Source organism: Danio rerio, chromosome 16, assembly GCF_052040795.2.
Source record: "Danio rerio strain M-AB ecotype USA chromosome 16, GRCz13ab, whole genome shotgun sequence".
NCBI classification, from domain to species: domain Eukaryota; kingdom Metazoa; phylum Chordata; class Actinopteri; order Cypriniformes; family Danionidae; genus Danio; species Danio rerio.
The window spans coordinates 26,311,714-26,331,680 of NC_141036.1; the positions used below are offsets into that span (position 1 = coordinate 26,311,714).

Sequence of the window (19,967 nt, forward strand, 5' to 3'; positions counted from 1 at the left end):
ACTCTTACCATCAGGAAAAACCACCAATACATGATTATAAGTTTTCATGGCTTTGCAATAAAACAAAAGGTCATTATAATGGAAGTCAGTGGAGCAAAAACAGCCACCAACATAATGAAAGGGTAGTAAATTTACCCAGAGTCTGTTGTTGAGTTTTTTGAAAAACTTTTTTTAAAGCATTTTCCCAAAGTATGTATCAGAATAAAATTTATAACCAAAAGTCATTCAATTTGCTGTTACACAGAAAATGTTGTGGCCAAGTTCATTTTCAAAATCACCCCAGAGTAGATGAAGGCATCCCCAAAAACACACAAGGGTTTTAACTATACACATTGAGACAGACTACAAAAGTACTATATGGCAAGTAGAAGCAATATTGTGCAATAGAGGTATTCCAGGTTGAAAACATTGTTGTTAATTGATATAACTGTGCTTTAATTTTATCCATCTAAAATAATTCCCTAATTCATAAACCTTTGTAGTTTTTACCAAGAAGGAACCTAAATTGTTGCATCAGTGAACAAGTTGTAACAATACATTTTCTATTTATTAATGAAAAATACATTCCTGAAATTTGTATTTCTTTTGTTTTTTAAGCATGAAAGTAAATGTAAAAAGGATAACAGTCAACATAGTGGTGTACATGCAGTCATGTGTAACTATATTGCTGTTTGTCTGACTTTAGGGTGTCCTCTGAGCCCGAGACTGTCAGATTGTTTCTTCTGTCCTCTCTCAGCCCTGCAGCTCTGCTTCCTCTCTCATCTCCTGCAGACAGCAATGTTTGGTGTCGAGTCTGTCCTTCCTCCAGGCTGTTCTTCTGCATGCTTTGGTCCACGCACAAGACCCTGGTGAGCAAGAGAAAACAATGGTAATAAATAGATATGTTCTTTCAACTGAAGGACATACAGAGATGTTATGGCATTGCATTTCGATTTGAATGAACTGCATGAATCATGAAACCATTTTTCATGTAAATTAAGAGTCATTTTAATTAACAAATAAATGCTGAATGCAGTCAGCCAGTTAAGTCTTTGCCTGACTGACTGACTGAGTGCTTGGATTAAAATGCAGTGCACGCTATTAAAATCTCATTACAGCTGTCTTCGATCTATTAAGGAGATAGTTCACCCAAAAAGAGAAACTGGATTCTCATTTACTCCTAACAAACCTGTACAACTGACTTTTTTGGTGGAAAAAAGGTCACACTTTATTATGACAGTCTGATTGTTGAATTTAAGTTACATTGCATCTACATGCCAACTAATTCTCATTAGATTACAAGTAGACTGTTAGGTTGGGCTTAGGGTTAGTGTAAGTTGACATGTATTTCGTATAGTCAGTTAAATGTCTGTTGAAGATGCTGTTTTAACAGATATTAATCAGACAGTCTACTAATACTCAAATGGACCATCAAAATAAAGTGTTAGAGAAAAAAAATGTATTGAAGAATGTTTTTAATCAAACCGTTTCTGTTCATTTTGACCTCTGTTACCTAAACAGAAATACTAGCATTCTGATATGATATCAAAATACAGCAGAAAGAAACTCAAGTTTTGAACAAGTGAAGGGTGTGTAAATAATAACAGAATTGCTTTTTTGAAGTGAACTATCCCTTTAAGTACACAATATAAAAAAATATATTTTATTTTATTTTTCAATATGATTTTGAAGTTAAAACAACAAAGTTGAAACTTAACCTGGTAAGTTTTTGCTGTCTCAACTAGTCTGTAATGGAATGTTTTTCGACTCAACTTAAAAACATATGCTAAACCAGCATCCTTTAAGTTGCACCCCATGCTTCCAATCCAGCAGGTGGTGGAATATGCACCATTAAAGCCTGGTTTATACTAAACACGTCCGCTAATTCGCTTGAGAATGTGATCGTCAGCGAATGTGCGACATCTTTACCTGTGGCTGCGGCCTAAAGATAACGAGAAATATTTATATGATTTATTAAATTTCCCATTTATTGTATTTTATTAATGTCTATAGTCTCTGGATAACATCCATGCACACTCATTCACACTTATTCACACTCATACACTACAAACAATTTAGCCTACTCAATTTACCTGTACTGCATGTCTTTGGAGTATTGGGGAAACTGGAACACACTCGAACACGGGGAGAACATGCAAACTCCAAACAGAAACGCCAACTGACCGAGCTGAGGCTCGAACTAGCAACCTTCTTGCTGTGACGTGACAGCACTACCTACTGCGCCACTGCATCGCCAATATGAGTCATTTTGAAGAGATTTGTCAGAAACAGGCCCGACTGTACAGACATCTTTATGATCCATCCATGTGTGATCATAACCAGATGGACAATAATTATTGGCTAGATTTTGCAACATCAGTAGGAAAGGAGAACTTTTTTTGTTAAAAAAGTTTGGAAAAACTTGAGGGATACATTTGTTACATTCAAAAAGAGAGGCCCTGGCAAAAGTAAAAACTAAAATGAAGCAACAATTAATTTTTTGATAACTGGAAAAGAATATTTGACTGTATCGGTTTACAATTTACCGATGCCTTGTTTTTCTAGGTTTTATTGGTGATAACGGTTTATTCCATTATAAAAAGTATATTTGTAGAGCAACCCTTGTTCTGTTGTCATTAATGTTTTAATAAACTTTAAAAGGTAAAACTGTCCGAGATATTAACAAAAGCAAAAAGTTTGATTTAAAATATCTTGAATGTTTATAAAAATCTTTAAAATCATTAATTCATTCATTTATTCATTCATTCATAAGTCCAGCTGCAACCCATCTCTGGGAAACATCCACATACACATACACACACTCAGGGCCGGAGCAAGCTAAACTGCCGCTCTAGGCAAAGGATGGTCGCGCCGCCCTCAACCCTAAAGGGAAAGCACGGGGTATTATACCTCACTAGACGTGGATATAACTGAGGGCGCGGGTGGTGATAGGAACGCTGCCCTCTCTATTCGGCCGCCCTACGCGGAAATAGGACGCGGGTGGTGAGGGTAGTGTCGGGGACGCCGCACTCTCTATTCTGCCGCCCTAGGCGGCTGCCTAGGTTGCCTCTATGGATGCGCCGGCCCTGCACACACTCATACACTACGGACAATTTAGTCTACCCAATTCACCTGTACCTCATGTCTTTGGACTGTGGGGGAAACCGGAGCACTCGGAGGAAACCCAGGCAAACGCAGGGAGAACATGCAAACTCCTCTTTAAAATCATCAAAGTAATATATAAAAATGATTAGTTTAAAAAAATGAACAATATTAATGATATGACGTAGTTCTGGAAACTTCCTACTTCTTTGTTTATCCAGGCGATATCCTGCCAATTAAACACCATAAGAGGTCAGACACATGGGATATTTTTCACCAGATTTTTTAATTGTTCAATCATCACATTTGGTAAGTAATGCTTCTTCAAATTTGTGACTTGTAAAATGACATATATGAACTGATCCTCAATGTATTGTTCCCTGAATAAATGTTTCTAGAGCAGATCTGACTTTTGCCAAACCATGTGGAGTTTGGCCACATTTATAAAGCTTAGTAAAGTTTGTTTTAGGTTTGAATTCACAATATCTCTATATGTGTATAAAAATAGTACTTTTTTAGTTCCCTGACAAATCTAGGTATTTTTATTTATATTTTAATGGATCTCTCATTTACAGTATATACAGTAGAAGATATTTTGGAAAAATATTAACAGTAATTCATTTAAGTATCCCTTTGTCATTTTAAAGGTTGAGAGCAGACTGACTTATTAAAGGTGTGACTTTACCAGTATTTTCATATATACAGTAGTCAAATATTTAAGAACAAATATTTGCCAAATATTGAATTTCTCATTCTAAAGGTTGCAGCACATTCCCAGAGGCCACAGACTAACTTACAACAGGTGAGGTTTTACATTTGGAGTCGTAGACACAACATTTAAAACTGTGACTTCACCTATCAAATTTAGATCATCACAACCATTAGACAGCTTTATAGGATAACCCACAGATGCAGTAATCAGTCTAAGTTTTTGACTCTAAAGGCACTGCTGTTCATTTAGCAGATTTCACTGGGATGAAAATGTGTTTCGGTAAGAATGAGAAGGTTATGACTGCGCTCTTTTCTTGGCCTGATCCACAGGAAATACTTTTAGCTGTCTGGCTGGCTTGAAATTTAATTGGCGGCTGGCAAAGCAACCTGATTGAATAAAGGCAGTGAGGTGAACAATGGTCTTTAAGTGAAGACAGATAGCAAAAATGCATCAGCATACATCTTGTTTTCTGTGATTATTATAGGTTTGTGCGTCACTGTAAAGCTGGATATGCTCCTCCACCTCATGTATTGGCTCTAGAAGATGCTGATGAGAGAGGTGAGAGTATTCTTCTGCATGAGATCTGCAGTGGCTCAGCTCTATTTGTGTCTTTTTTACACTCTAAACATAAGGTATGAAGGCATATACAACAACAGCAGAACTGTTTTTTAATAGAATCGTAATAGAGTCGTTTTCTAATAAATCATTAATGTAATGTGATATTAAGGCTTTTAACTATTTAATGTATTCTTATTCAAAGGGACAGTTTATACAAAATGCTGCCATTAGTCACATTTGACTTGTTCCAAAGCAGATTGATTTTTTTTTTTTTCTGTTGAACACAAAAGAAGATTTACAGTATATTAAAGAATGTTGGAAACCTGCAACCACTGACTACCATTGTATTTATTTTCCCTATACTGTATCAGTGGTTGCAAGTTTCATACATACTTTGATATATTTTCTTTTGTGCTCAACTGAGTAAAATAACTTGGAACCACTCAAGTACTGTATGATGACATAAAAATTATCACATAATTTACATTTTTGAATTTTAAATTTTCTTTTTATTAGTATCCGCTTGTTGAGTGTGACGTCACGCAAAGTGGCTTCCGGGTCCAAGGGCTTCATCAAACTGTATAGGGAGACTCAACAAATGGTAAATGGTAAATAATAAACATGCAAAGTGAGGAAATACTTTTAAAATTCACGATTGCAATATATATAACGTGCCTAATAAAAGAAATTCCTAAAATATTGGTGTCTGTGATGCAGCAAATCCAGAGAATGTTGTGTGTAGACCATCATTTGATATAAAATTCACTTTGATGTGTGATAAGACTAAAAAGGAGTCTTAAACAAATATTTACTCAATTCATATTAGTAGCGGTTTGGACCCAGAAACAGTACTCCATACATCACGACTTAACAAGCACTCCTAAAACTTTTAAGCACTCTTTAGCACTCTTTAACTCTTAAAAAGATAACATTATTAATTTTGAATCCAACAGGTAAAAGAGAATTTAGGTGTAGGGATAATTTACAGTTTGAACCCAAAAATGACCCGTCTGTCAGATGAAGACGAGGCGCATAGAACTGATTAATTTTATCTTTGCCATGATAACAGTAAATAATGTTTTACTAGATATTTTCAAGAGACTTCTATACAGCTTAAAGCGTCATTTAAAGGCTTAACTGGATCAATTAGGTTAACTAGGCAGGTTAGGGTAATTAGACAAGTTATTTATAACGATGGATTGTTCTATCAATAAGACTTTCTCTAGAAGAAAAAATATTATCAGACATACTGTGAAAATGTCCTTGCTGTTGAACATCGTCTGGGAAATATTTAAAAAGAAAAGAAATTCAAAGGGAGGCTAATAATTCTGATTGCAACTGTATACTGTAGATGTTTAAACTAGATTGGTTAAAACACATAAGATTTAGAAAATGTCAATGTGTGTGCGTGTGTACAATATCTCAATGTCTCAAACATACAAATGTCAGACAGCCACTAGGTAGTTTAGAGCCGATCCCAGACCTGTTAAAGGATCCACAATCGAATAACACACAACACACACACACACACACACACACACACACACACACACACACACACACACACACACACACACACACACACACACACACACACACACACACACACACACAAACACACACACACACACACACACATACACACACACACACACACACAAACAAACACACACTCAAAGTACAATCTGTTTCTTATCCAAGGCAGAGTGTACTCTCGGCAGTCTTATCAAAACTACATAAAAACAGGAAGTTATATACAAAGCAATTAACTTGAAAAAGATTTAACTCTTCAAATAGCAAATATCACTTTAGACATAATGAACACATTAGCAAATGTCAGTGGAAACAGTTGTTTCCCATTCTTCAAGAGTCCACTCAAGATGTCTGACCTCTGACCTGGCTGGGTAGATCCTGAGGAAACAAATCCTTTGTCATAAAGAAAAGCAATCACACACATATTATTCCAGTTTTACTCTGAAGTGAAATGACACTATTCTACTTAAAGCAGATATGGCAATCTTTTTGTTAGATCAATTCCATGAGATCAGCTTGCCAAGCCTAATACTTTGATTCAATAGAGGCATAATACCACAATTTATTTACTTTAGATGTTCAAAATTATTTGTTAAAGGGATTTTTATTAAAAAAAAAAAACAGCTTGTTAAAACTAAAGTGTGAAGACCTAAAGTTAATAGGAAATAATAAATTATCTTTATTTTATTAGCCAATGCGTAACATATTCCTAAAGTGTAATTAATTGATATGCTACATTTATAAGATTTGTATGTTGATTATGTATCATGGAAATTCTGCAACAGGTTGCCCAGCTTTCGCAGTATTACAGGTAACGTTAGGAGAAAGCCATAAGACAGATCCTCCCTCATCAGAGAACTGGTAAAAAGTAAACGATAGAAACGTGTGACTGGAAACACACTCCAGGTGTGACTGGAAATGTCTTATTTGTCCACCTGTGACGCTGTGCGTGATGTGGTCCTTCACCTCCACGCCGTGCATATTAATTTTAATAAGTATTATGTGCATAATACAGTACAAAATGATTAATTATCAAATAAGTAATAAGTAAGGCCACTATAAGAAGAAGTCTCTGAGCTATACTGTAACTTTAACATTATATCAAAGCCAAGGATTCAATACCCTGTCACTGACAGAGAAATGTTCCAAATGAATGCATGATGTTTATTAGATAATGTCAAGCACTGTGGAAAGATCACAAAAAGGTTAAGCTCTGATTACCAGTAAGACAATGTAATGGCTTTAAAACTTAATGTTCACACTTTGGCACCCTAAACACATGGCTTCACACATTTAGGACAATTATAAACACACTTCACTGCATATGTCAGAAGAGATATGTCATTTTTTTCTTTTAACACATGTATCTAATTGCTCACTCTCCTGTCTGTTTTTAGAGGCCTCTCTGTCTTAGGCGGGATATAGTCTGGTCATAGATAGATACAAAGGCAGAACATATACATCTATAACATTATTTGTATTGGATCATGCAACACTAAAGGTTGTATACAGCAGTATCCAACAAATCTGTTACTTTTATTATGTTGTAGGGCATATGAGTATATTGTTATGATTCCAAACTCAATCATGACTCAGATCTGCCCCTTGAAATTATGTCGCAACTCCCTCGCACTTCTGTATATGTGGCGAAACCCAGCTTTATGAGTTGTATGCGTAACACATTCAAATATGTTAAACCTATATGAAAACCCTAAAAAAGTTTACAGATTTTATTCATAATTTCTCACTAAGGTTAAGCAGTTATGATTTTATGTCACAATTCTAAACAAAACAGCCTAATCTGTGAGATATTGTCAGGGTTTATTTTTTTATGCTATATTTTATATTTATTGCTATATTTATATTTTATATTTATTTTTGTTTTGTTTAAGTTTTATATTTCTTGCTCCTGTTTATATATCTGTGCACCATAAGCCAGGTGCATAGAAGTTTTAGGATGAATTAGGCAAAAATCTGAGAAAAAATCTCATCCAGGACCTCGGTCAGTTCCAATGTTCTGCCCAAATTATCTGGTGAAGTTTGTACAGGTCTAATATTAAACCTCCTAATTTGCTGGCATACATACCTGGATGATTATTACTATGATAACATCAGTAATTTTAGAAAAGGCCAATGTTCAAAGATGAAACAAACTGCTGTACAGGCTCATCGGAAAGAAGAACTCCATGTGGAAATTAAGCAACAGTGTTAGTGACTGTACAAAGAGAAGGCCTTCACCAGGGGTCACAAGTCGCATTCCTGAAGGTCCCGTGCCCTGCAGGGTTTAGTTCCAACTTACCTCAGCACACCTGCCTTGGTGTTTCAAGTACAGTATATCTAGTAAGACCTTGATTAGCTTGTTCAGGTGTGTTTGATTAGGGTTGGAACTAAAATCTGCAGGACACCGGACCTCCAGGAACAAGTTTGGTGATCCCTTGCCTACACAGAATCACATTAGTTTGATGTACAATACTGAATGAGATTAGAATTTTGTTATCTCGCCAGCTAGCAGATTTGATCACACTTTATTTTGATGGTCCATTTGTTGAATTTAAGTGACATTTCATCTGCATGCCAACTGATTCTCATTAGATATAAGATATATATAAGTTCTCTGTTAGGTTGGGATAAGTGTAAGTTGACATGCACTTGCTACGTTTCTTATGGTCAGTTAAATGTCTGTTAAAAAAGGAATATCAACATATATTAAGCAGACAGTCTACTAATACTCAAATAGACCATCAAAATAAAGTGTTACCACTGATTTAATCATTAGCCAACCTTAAATGACAATCTCCTCTATAAGATGTGTGGTTTTGTAGTTTTTGCTTTATTTTAATTGATGTAGTTTGTTACTATGGTTACCAATTGCATCCACCTGTTCCTTGTTAAATTAACTTATTTACGCCATTGTCACTAAGCTAACTAGACAATAAGCTAGTGTGACCACAGCTTAAGGCCCCCAAGCGTCAACATCCCGATCTCCTTTGTGAAGCCAATACGGAAGTAACTAAAAGTGCAATTCATCGACTCACATTTGGGGGCTGGCTTCAGTATCTCTGGATGTTCATTAACTGCAATGCTAAATTGGCCAATTTTACAAATAATAAAAACTTTTCAGCATGGTACGCACTGGTTTTGGTGCATAAAGCTAATATCAACCATCAAGACAACTGTGAGGGGGTGATTTTTTTTATTATAATTCATCTGTTTTGTTTTTATTAAGTCTGCATAATTAAGGGCATGGACACTTGAGTGACAGCTAGGTCTTGCTGGTCACCGTCACTTCATAATTTATTATGTTCTTTAGAACTGGATTTCACTCCAGAATCTGACAGACTCATTAGCTGTAGGCTATAGAACAGTCGTTTAAAACGTTGTCATACAGTTTTATGCCTAGATTTTATAAATAGCCTTGCATTTACTAACACAGACTATAGTTGAAGTATTTGGGAGTTATTTGTGATTTCAGAAAAATGTCATAAGAACATTGTTTAGTGTTTCAAAGTGTTATAACAGTGTTTATTTAAAAGACTCAACACTTTATTGCTATAGTATACAACCAAGCACATGTGGTCAGAACACAAACAAGTCACAGGTAATGAAGTATTAAGCATTTCACCCAAAGAAAAGCCAGTCTAAGCAAAATGCTAGCAGGCTTCTGTAGCTCCACTGACACTCTGCCTCTTTGCCCTTTTTTGGTCACCCCCGGTCGTTTCATTTGCGTTCTTCAGAAACCTATTGTTGACGTCACGGATACTGCATCCATGTCTGATACAATCTATAGTTAAGTCCTGTGTATTTATACCGTTTTATTTTGTCTATTGTTGCTTAATGTATGTGTCAAAGTGTTTTATCTTTGTATCATGTTCTCCTGAGATTTTTTTGGTCTCAGTTGTAAAGATATAAACTTGAAATAGATATGAAATCATAATTTTGAGTTCTTGCTAAACTATTTTTTGAGTTATATTTCAAAAACTTTTTTTTTCCGTACAGTTAGACTGTTTTCCTCATAATTCTCAGTTATAACCCAGGTTCATTCTGATTACATACCACTATATACATTTCTGAGAAGGGCAAAATACGTCCAAGGAGCTACATTTTTTTTTGCAGTTTTTGTTTTTCACAAGTTCACCAGAGACCACTGTGTACTATTTTTCAGATCTTAAATTTCTCTTGCAAGTGGTTTTCGCGCATGCAGAGTCCATTTTCGACTGACTGATTTACTGTCTGACCAACCGACCGAAGACCCCACTCTCCTCCTTCCCCAAACCCAACCAATAGTGTTTTTAAAAGAACCAACTGACCAGCCCACGAATTACTAAACCCAACCCACAGTTTTAAAAAGTAATCCAGAAAAAGAAAAGCCCTCATTTGATTTTCACCACATTTTCAGGTTTTACTACATTCTCACTCACATTTACTTCTCCATTTTAATTTTTGGCTTCTGTTTTTGTCTTGCATATTACCACAAAGCATTCATTTTAAAGACGAAATACAGCCATACATACTTCTGTCTACATAATTTGCGATCTCATGAATCGTATATAGGGTTACGTTTTCAGAATGAGCCTATGTTGCTCAGTTTAAATATTATATTTGTGATGATTTATGATATGATTTAAAACAAGTGGGATACAAAAAGAAATAAGCACAATTGTAAATGAAATATAGGTGTTTTTTTTTTTTTAATTCTGCTGTAGAAGCATGCTTCCATGTAAACCACACTACTATGAGGGTTTATGTTTATTAGCATTCCTCTGTTTCTCAGCATGGGGTATTGAGGAGGAAGAGGACAGATGGGTGTTGGAGACAAGAAGGAAATATTATTTGACTGTTCGTATCCATGACGACCAGGGCCATACAGTTCACCTGTCACAGGTTGTGCTTTATAGTCATTGATTTACGCACTGTTTGCTCCACTGCGTCTCTTGACAGGAGCATAACTTCTGAACTTTAACCCTGGGCAGAATGTGCTGATTGTTGTGGAGAAGACGGAGGGGTTAGTGACACTGGAGTCTACAGCTGATCACTCCTGTCATCTTCTGCAGATCCTCATGAAAGGAAAAACTTTTGCAAAGGCAACACTTTATAGGAATCTCTCTGAGGTAACATATTCAGTGTTCACACACATATACTTGCACACTTCGTTCATATTGGTATGAACTGTAGCATTTTTACTTGAAACTACATGCCCATAAGGTGAAATATAATTGCAGTAAAGTAATACAATTCCAATTAACTGTTATAAACTGTTACCATCTGTAAAAATCAAACTGAGAATAGAGTACATTGATGAAGAACATGTCACTTTAAGAAATTGCTGATCTGCTGAGATTTTTACACACAGGCATCTCTACTCTCTACGGTTTACAGGGAAGGGTCCAATAATATGGTTCATGAAAAAGAGATCCATTGAGTGGCAGTTCCCCTTCGGTTGGGGAACTTCAGTGCCATGAATGAATGGGAGGATTCGGATCAGAAGCCGCTTGTCTGGAGAGTATTGAACGGGCCAATGAATGAAATTAATTGGCAGCGTAAGCTTGCGCAGGTGTGCGGCATCTGCAATTATCTCAGCATATAAGCACACCTGAAGCCAGCAGACGCCATCCTTTTCGCTTCAGATCCTTTCTGAGTGAGTCGATGAGGGTTCCTCTTGCTGATCAGCACTTCAGAGCGAACGAGTGTGTCTCCCGGTCCAGAGTGGGTCTTCGCGGTGGCAGACGGTCGAGCTGGGTTTCTCCCTTGCCTGCGGTTCTTTGGGTCCGGTCCTCCAGAGCGATGCGTATTGTTGCAAACTTTCCTAAAAGAGCAACACAGTCGTGCAGCACGTCCTTTTCAGGATGGCGCTCCGACTGTGCGTTTCTGGATGCGGGGGTTTCCTGGCTCCGGATGATGGACACGATCACTGCATTGCATGTTTGGGGGTCCAGCATGTTAATGCTGTGTTCGCGGGCGGTTTATGTCGTCATTGCGATGCCATGACCGTTGCACAGCTAAGATCGCGGCTAACTTTCGCAAGAGAGCGAGCCACCCCAGTTGCCTCCTGTTCTAAAAAAGCAGCGGGCGCTCGGGCAGATCTGAGGGTTTCAGCGGGAGATAATCCGCCGCCCACGGGCTCGCGGACCTCTCGCTCCTCACGGCGCTCCATCCAAGCTTCGGGTAGTGGGAGTGATCCGTCTAACCAGATGGTAGCTCTCACACTCGCTGACACCGGAGATCAGATGTCCTCCGCGGCATCAGAGGGTGGGCTTTCACTGTCCGACGAAGATCCGGACCCGCTCGCTCCCTCCGGGCAGGTGAGCGCTGTCAAATCGGATCCTGAAGCGGACATGTTAGCCGTGCTTTCCCGGGCTGCTATGGCCGTGGGGTTGGAGATGGTTTATCCCCCAGCTCCGCGGCCGGACCGACTAGATGGGTGCTACGTAGAGGACCAGAAGGCGAAGCCTTCGAAGCCTCTCGTCCCCTTCTTCCCGGAAGTGCACAGTAGGCTCACGCAGTCTTGGAGGGCACCTTTCTTTGCCCGTGCTGCGTGTGCCTCCGCCCTCACCGCCCTTGACGGCGGAGCTGCCAGGGGGTATGAGGCGATCCCGTCAGTGGAGCGCGCTATCGCGGTCAATCTTTGTCCGCGCGGCGCCTCTACGTGGCGGGGTTTGCCCCGCCTCCCGTCCAAAGCCTGTAGGTTGTCTGCCTCCCACGGAGCCAGAGCTTATAAGGCTGCGGGCCAGGCTGCTTCTGCTTTGCACGCGATGGCCACCTACCAGCGCTACCAAGCGCAGGCGCTGGCCGAGCTGCACGAGGGCGGGTCCAACCCAAGCTTATTACATGAGCTGCGCACCGCGACCGACAATGCTCTTCGGACTACTAAGTCCGCCGCGTGTGCGCTGGGGAGGACGATGTCCACACTTGTGGTTCAGGAACGCCACCTCTGGCTAAACCTGGCCGATATGCGCGATGTTGACAAAGTTCGCTTTCTTGACCCATATCCCAGGCTGGCCTGTTCGGCGACACCGTCGGTGAATTCACCCAGGAATTCAAGGCGGTGAAAGAGCAGTCGGATACGATGGGCAATGTCATCTATCGGCGTGGCCGTAAGCCCGCTCCGCCCGCCGAGCCATCCACCTCCGCTGTTCCTCGCCGAGGGCGCCCGCCAACGAGTGCTGCCCCGCCCCCGCCTGCGCCTCCGGCCAAGCAGGCGCGGCGTACACCTCGAAAGCAGGCAGCCCCTCCTGCCCAGGGCGCCGTTAAGTCCGGTAAACGGACCGCGAAGCGTCCCTGAGACAGGCCATCCGGAGAAGAGGAAACTTGATCTTTCCCCGCTGGAGGGCGGGGCCCCGATAACAACGGTACTTTTCAGTGCCACCAAAACATCAGTAAAAGAGCACTTTTTCCCTTCCCCGGATGTGACTGCACGAGTTCTGCCAGTCCGGGACGCGCTGCCTTCCGGCTCACAGACTCTACGTGCTTCGCCAGTGGCTCACGAGCGCTGGGGGGACGGTCTCCCTTCCCTCAGCCCTCCAGCCCCCTCTCCGGAGTCAGGGTGCGGAGCCAGAGCGAATTGCTCTCCTCCAGCTCTTCCGCGGGACCCTCGTGCTTCCCGGATCAGCACACCCACTCCGCGCTGCCCCACCGCTGGTACGTCAGCGATTGTAGCGATGACTCCATTAGCGAGGGCTCTGCCTGCCTGGTTAGCGCGGGCCAGCCCCTCGCGGTGGCTCATACGCACAATCAGACTCGGTTGCGCGATTCAGTTCGCGAAACGGCCCCCCAAGTTTACGGGCGTGTATTTCTCCAGGGTCAACCCCCTGTCCGCCCCTGTCTTGCGAGAGGAGATTGCTGCCCTCCTGGCGAAGGGTGCAATCGAGCCGGTTCCTCCAGCCGAGATGGAGAGTGGGTTTTACAGCCCATACTTCATCGTACCCAAAAAGAGCGGTGGGTCACGGCCAATCCTAGATCTGCGCGTTTTGAACCGCTGTCTGCACAGGCTGCCGTTCAGAATGCTCATGCAGAGGCGCATTCTCCAATGCGTTCGTCCTCAGGATTGGTTTGCAGCCATAGACCTGAAGGACGCGTATTTCCATGTCTCCATTCTTCCACGCCACCGCCAATTTCTGCGGTTTGCGTTCGAGGGTCGAGCGTGGCAGTACAAGGTCCTCCCCTTCGGGCTCTCTCTGTCTCCGCGGGTCTTCACCAAACTCGCGGAGGGTGCCCTAGCGCCCCTTCGGCTCGCGGGCATTCGCATACTCAATTATCTCGACGACTGGCTGATTTTAGCCCACTCGCGGGAGCAATTGATTATGCACAATTATGCAGGGACAAGGTGCTTCGGCATCTCCGCCTACTGGGGCTTCAGGTCAACCGAGAAAAGAGCAAACTCGCCCCCGTGCAGAGGATTTCTTTTCTCGGGATGGAGCTGGACTCGATCACCATGGTAGCGCACCTCTCCGAGGAACGCGCTCATCTGTTGCTGAACTGTCTGAGGGAGCTCGACAGCAAACTAGTGGTCCCACTGAAGTTCTTTCAGAGGCTCCTGGGGCATATGGCATCCGCAGCCGCCGTCACGCCGCTCGGGTTGCTCCATATGAGACCACTTCAGCACTGGCTTCACGATCGGGTCCCCAGACGCGCATGGCACGCGGGCACACACCGGGTCTCGGTTACTGCGCTGTGTCGCCGCGCCCTCAGCCCTTGGAACGACCCCTCGTTCCTACAGGCCGGTGTGCCTCTAGGACAGGCGTCCAGCCATGTTGTTGTTTCAACAGACGCTTCCAACACGGGTTGGGGGGCCGTGTGTCGCGGGCATGCGGCTGCGGGCCTCTGGAAGGGTGCCCAGCTGCATTGGCATATCAATCGCCTAGAGCTGTTGGCAGTGTTCCTCGCTCTCCACCGCTTTTTACCGGTGCTGGAGCGGCAACACGTGCTGGTCAGGACGGACAGTATGGCGGCGGCGGCGTATATCAACCGCATGGGGGGTATGCGCTCTCGCCGCATGTCTCAGCTCGCCCGCCGTCTGCTCCTCTGGAGTCACCCGCGGCTGGAATCGCTGCGCGCCATTCACGTCCCAGGCACGATCAATCGTGCAGCCGATGCGCTCTCACGACAGCTGTTACGCCCTGGAGAATGGAGACTCCACCCCGAGTCTGTTCAGCTGATATGGGCGCGATTCGGGGAGGCCCAGATCGATCTGTTTGCTTCCCCCGAGAACGCTCACTGCCAGTTGTTTTTTTCCCTGACCGAGGGCTCTCTCGGCACGGATGCACTGGCCCACAGCTGGCCTCGGGGCATGCGCAAGTATGCGTTTCCCCCAGTGAGCCTGCTCGCGCAGTTTCTGTGCAAGGTCAGGGAGGACGAGGAACAGGTTCTGCTAGTTGCGCCCCTTTGGCCCAACCGGACCTGGATATCAGAGCTCTCACTCCTCGCGACGGCCCTCCCCTGGCGGATCCCTTTGAGAGAGGACCTACTCTCTCAGGGACAGGGCACCATCTGGCACCCTCGCCCCGATCTTTGGAACCTCCACGTGTGGTCCCTAGACGCGAGGAAGACTTAGGTAACCTACCGACTGCGGTGGTTAATACCATCACTCAGGCTAGAGCCCCCTCCACGAGGCGCGCCTACGCCCTGAAGTGGAGTCTATTCACTGAATGGTGCGTCTCTCGCAGAGAAGACCCCCGAAATTGCCAGATTAGTGTTGTGCTCTCTTTCCTTCAAGAGAAGTTGGACAGCAGGCTGTCGCCCTCCACTCTCAAGGTTTACGTGGCCGCCATCTCCGCTTATCATAGCGCAGTAGCTGGCGGCACCGTGGGAAAGCATAACCTGGTCATCCAGTTCCTTAGGGGTGCTAGGCGAATTAATCCATCTCGCCCCCCTCTCATGCCCTCTTGGGATCTCGCCCTCGTTCTCACGAGTCTGCGATCCGATCCCTTTGAGCCACTCGAATCAGTATTTCTGTCCCTGAAGACAGCTCTGCTGGTTGCGTTGGCCTCCATCAAGAGGGTCGGGGACCTGGAGGCATTTTCGGTCAGTGACTCGTGCCTGGAATTCGGGCCGGATTACTCTCACGTCATCCTGAGACCCCGCCCCGGTTATGTGCCCAAGGTTCCTACCACCCCCTTTAGAGATCAGGTAGTGAACCTGCAAGCGCTGCCCCCGGAGGAGGCAGACCCAGCCCTTTCTTTACTTTGTCCAGTTCGCGCTCTGCGCATTTATGTGGACCGTACTCAGAATTTTAGATCATCTGAGCAGCTCTTTGTCTGTTATGGCGGTCGGCAGCAGGGAAGTGCCGTATCGAAACAAAGATTATCCCACTGGATTGTGGATGCCATTTCACTCGCTTATTCGAGTCGACATCTGTAGAGCTGCGGGCTGGGCGACACCCAACACATTTGCAAGGTTTTACAATCTGCGAGTGGAGCCGGTTTCCTCAAGGGTATTAGGTAACCCTTTGGTGATTGAGGAGACAACTCGGTAGGGTGTTGAAACACGCTTGCTGCGCCATTCTCCTTAACACGGAGGTACGTGCGCCTTTTTATCTGTCAGTAAAGTTCCCCGTCAGGTGAGCCCTGCAGATTCCTCCATGGCCCCCAGCACTGACTCAGCGGAGGAGTCACTTGCTGGCCCACTACGTTGTAGGTCTGCCCGCTGGTCAGCCCGCGTTTTGGGTATAGGTGCCTGCTATGCGTGATTCCCACTAGGCGATCCTATATGCTTATTCCGCCACGGTTAAGTCCCCCCCCTGGGCGGACCCGTGTCTTCCCTCTCCGCTAACCACTCTTTTGCTATGCGTACTCCCCCTTTTTAGGGCTAGTCCATATGTAAATTCTGCCATCTATCCCCCCCTTGGGTAACGGATGGCCTCCGCAGCGTCCTCCCTATCGGGATTGCACGCTTCCCAACGTACTGTCGTATTTCCTAGAATTATCTAGATGCTCATGACTTCCCAAAAAATATATCTAAATCCATAAAACTTCTGTTGAAGTAGGATAAATTAGGGCCAGGGACACGTTGGAGGACCGCGCCCCCCATGATGTGGGTGCGTCACGCTTGCTTGACTATCTCCTCATCGGGGGTGTTGGTAAGGTGCAGTCATTATGGCGCTTTCCATACTTCTCCCATTCATGGCACTGAAGTTCCCCAACCGAAGGGGAACGTTCGAGGTTACAGAAGTAACCCTTCGTTCCCCGAGGAGGGGAACGGAAGTGCCATACTCCGTCGCCATAATGACTGTCCCTTAGCTGTTTGAAAGTCTCTTCAGCTTAAAAGGATGGCGTCTGCTGGCTTCAGGTGTGCTTATATGCTGAGATAATTGCAGATGCCGCACACCTGCGCAAGCTTACGCTGCCAATTAATTTCATTCATTGGCCCGTTCAATACTCTCCAGACAAGCGGCTTCTGATCCGAATCCTCCCATTCATTCATGGCACTTCCGTTCCCCTCCTCGGGGAACGAAGGGTTACTTCTGTAACCTCGAACGTTCTTTGACTCTGTGTGGTGATAATCTACTGATGTCTTAGGTCAGAGGAGAATTTCTAGACTTATTTAGCTGAATGGCAACAGTGAATAAAATAACCAGTTGTTACAACCTAGTTCTGTAACGAAGCATCTCACAGCATTTCACACTTTAAAGCAGAAGAAGATGGGTGCTATTCCTGCCAGCTAAGATTAGGAATACGTTCTTAAACAATAGAAGATTGGAAGAAAGTTGAGTTTTGAATTCAGTTTCAAAAATAAAATGGTAGAATTTGGCATAAACAACATAAAAGCTTGAATCCATTCCTGTTTCCAGTTTTTCCAGTTTTGTTATTTGCAAAATAAATGTGCAAGAAGAACCATTTGAAAAATTTGCTATCTGTAATGACAGGAGGGAGTGACAGAGACAACTGGAGGTAAGATCCACAATGCAGGTTTATTCAGCGTCAGGCAAGCAATGATCAAACAGGTGAAAACGGATATATTCAGGCAGTCCAGAATCGTTGTCATGTAAACAGGCAATAGGTCGTAAGGCAGGCGGCTAAACAGGATAACAAGGAAGAACAAGGCTAGGGTCTAAACATGGAGATAAACAAAGACAGGGAGAAAACACGTTGTAAAGTCACTGAAACAGCTAACAAGACTCGGCAAACAGGATGGGTGAATGAGTGGTTTATGTAGGGTGAGTAATTAGTCTCTGACAAGGCTCAGCTGGTGAGAATGCAATCAGTCTTGATGAGTGAGCATGTGTGAGTGTGACCGGGAAGCATGTATGAATATGTAGTCCAGGGGAATGCGGAAGTGTAGTCCTTAGTGTTCGTGTGAGAACCAGCGATCTCTGGAGAGCGATCGCTGGTTATGTGACACCATCTATAACCAGATTTAACCATCTATAACCATATTTCCATCCAGAAAGTGGTTATGTGACACCATCTATAACCAGATTTAACCATCTATAACCATATTTCCATCCAGAAACTGGTGTGTATGACATGAAAATTGATAAAAGGTAAGTTTTGCATAAATTTTGGTGTTTTGCAATAGAAATTTCCCCTAAGTCTTTTGTATACATGTTTTTGTTAATATTGCAAATTACTCTATGCCCGGGGTGTCAAACTCGCAACCCTGCACAGTTTAGTTCCAACCCTGCTTCAGTACACTTACCTGGAACTTTAAAACAAGCCTGAAGAATTCAATTTGTTTGATCAGGTGTGTTTAATTACCAAAATAAGCCTGGCTTTTTTTCTAAGCTTGGTTTATGGAACAACATGCTACATGATGAGATTTGCAGTGATAAGCTAATTGTCTGTTTGCACCAGACAAACACCACAAAAACTTAAATACAGCCATTCAGAAGCACAAAATATGCACTCAAAGACAGTGTGTTTAATGACGGTGAAATGTTCGATACCGCACGTCATATAAGAGAAAAAAGCCTCTGCATTTCTCGATAACTCAGATGCACTAGGTTAGAAAGCCGTGTGTGTAGACTATCCTGTCACAAAATGCGGCGAAAATTCAACTCGACGGTCAGCAAAAGTTTGCTTACAGTGTTCAATTGTTTACACACAGAGAGCAGCATTTACAGCGGATCTTTCAATATTGTAGTGATATTAACGTACTGTAAACTATAACTTAGAAATCATTTTGACTAAGGTCTGTCTTTAAACAGTGAAAGAGTACTGCTGACCATACGAACTATAACTTTGCCATCTGAATTGACAAAGAAAGGGTACTGATTGTACACACTTTCCGAATCTGTAGACAAGACAATACTGGAGCTGCGTCTTTTTTTAAAGGAGACAAGCAGCAAATCCGGATCTCACTATTGATGAGAAATGCTCTCGAGTAAAAAAATGTTTCAAACAAACGCATTAATGCCGCGTGTCGCGAGCACTGATCCACACGTGGATCCAGCAGCGCTTCTCATAGAGAGAAAATGATACAAAACCTTCACAATATAAAAGCAACACTGGCGACCCGTATCTTCAAACAATTCTTATTCTTTTCCTACAACTTTTGGCAACACGACGTGTGTTGTCTATCTGCCGTCTGAACACTGTTTCCGGTTACAGTCTAAGAAAACTAGCATGCAAATTAATGAAGTTGCAGCACATACAAAATGGAGTGCGCTGATTGGTTTGAACCAAGTCTTACTCATGAATGAATGCAACACACTCAGAGACGTAATACAGGACACCCAGGTACAGACGTCCAGTCTACACGCTGAAATACATGCTTAGATCTCATGGCCATGACGCAGCTTCAAAAGTTCGTTTTAAACAGGAAGTACGAATTTGCTCGAAAAAACGCAAAAACAACCAGTTTTCACTTTTTAGTGAGATATAAGTGTCCTTATAGTGTTTTTAGCTGTGTGGGACACATATATGACTGTCAACAGCTCAAAAAATGTGTTTTGGTGGCTTTTCCAGTGCTCTACTGAACACATGTAATTTCATGACACCAAATGTGGTTGAATACCCATTATTTTGACAGTTTTTTAAGTCGTTTTTTGTGGCATCAAAAGTGTTAATATAGAACTCTCAAATTAAATGGTACAATATTTTATCAATATTTGACATGTCCATCCCTTTATGATTACAGTAAATCTATCTTG

The 19,967-nt window shown here is 42.9% G+C and overlaps 1 protein-coding gene across 1 annotated transcript in view; it reads left to right on the forward strand.

The window, feature by feature from the left end:
• The first annotated feature begins 4,078 nt into the window (after positions 1-4,078).
• LOC141378093 (nuclear pore membrane glycoprotein 210-like) overlaps positions 4,079-19,967 on the forward strand; it is a 31,689-nt gene continuing 15,800 nt past the window's right edge. Inside the window, exons 1-4 of the mRNA XM_087286365.1 lie at positions 4,079-4,086; positions 4,278-4,351; positions 10,656-10,765; positions 10,855-10,992. Of these exons, the coding sequence (XP_087142491.1) occupies positions 4,079-4,086; positions 4,278-4,351; positions 10,656-10,765; positions 10,855-10,992 (330 nt within the window). The remainder of the gene's footprint in view (positions 4,087-4,277; positions 4,352-10,655; positions 10,766-10,854; positions 10,993-19,967) is intronic.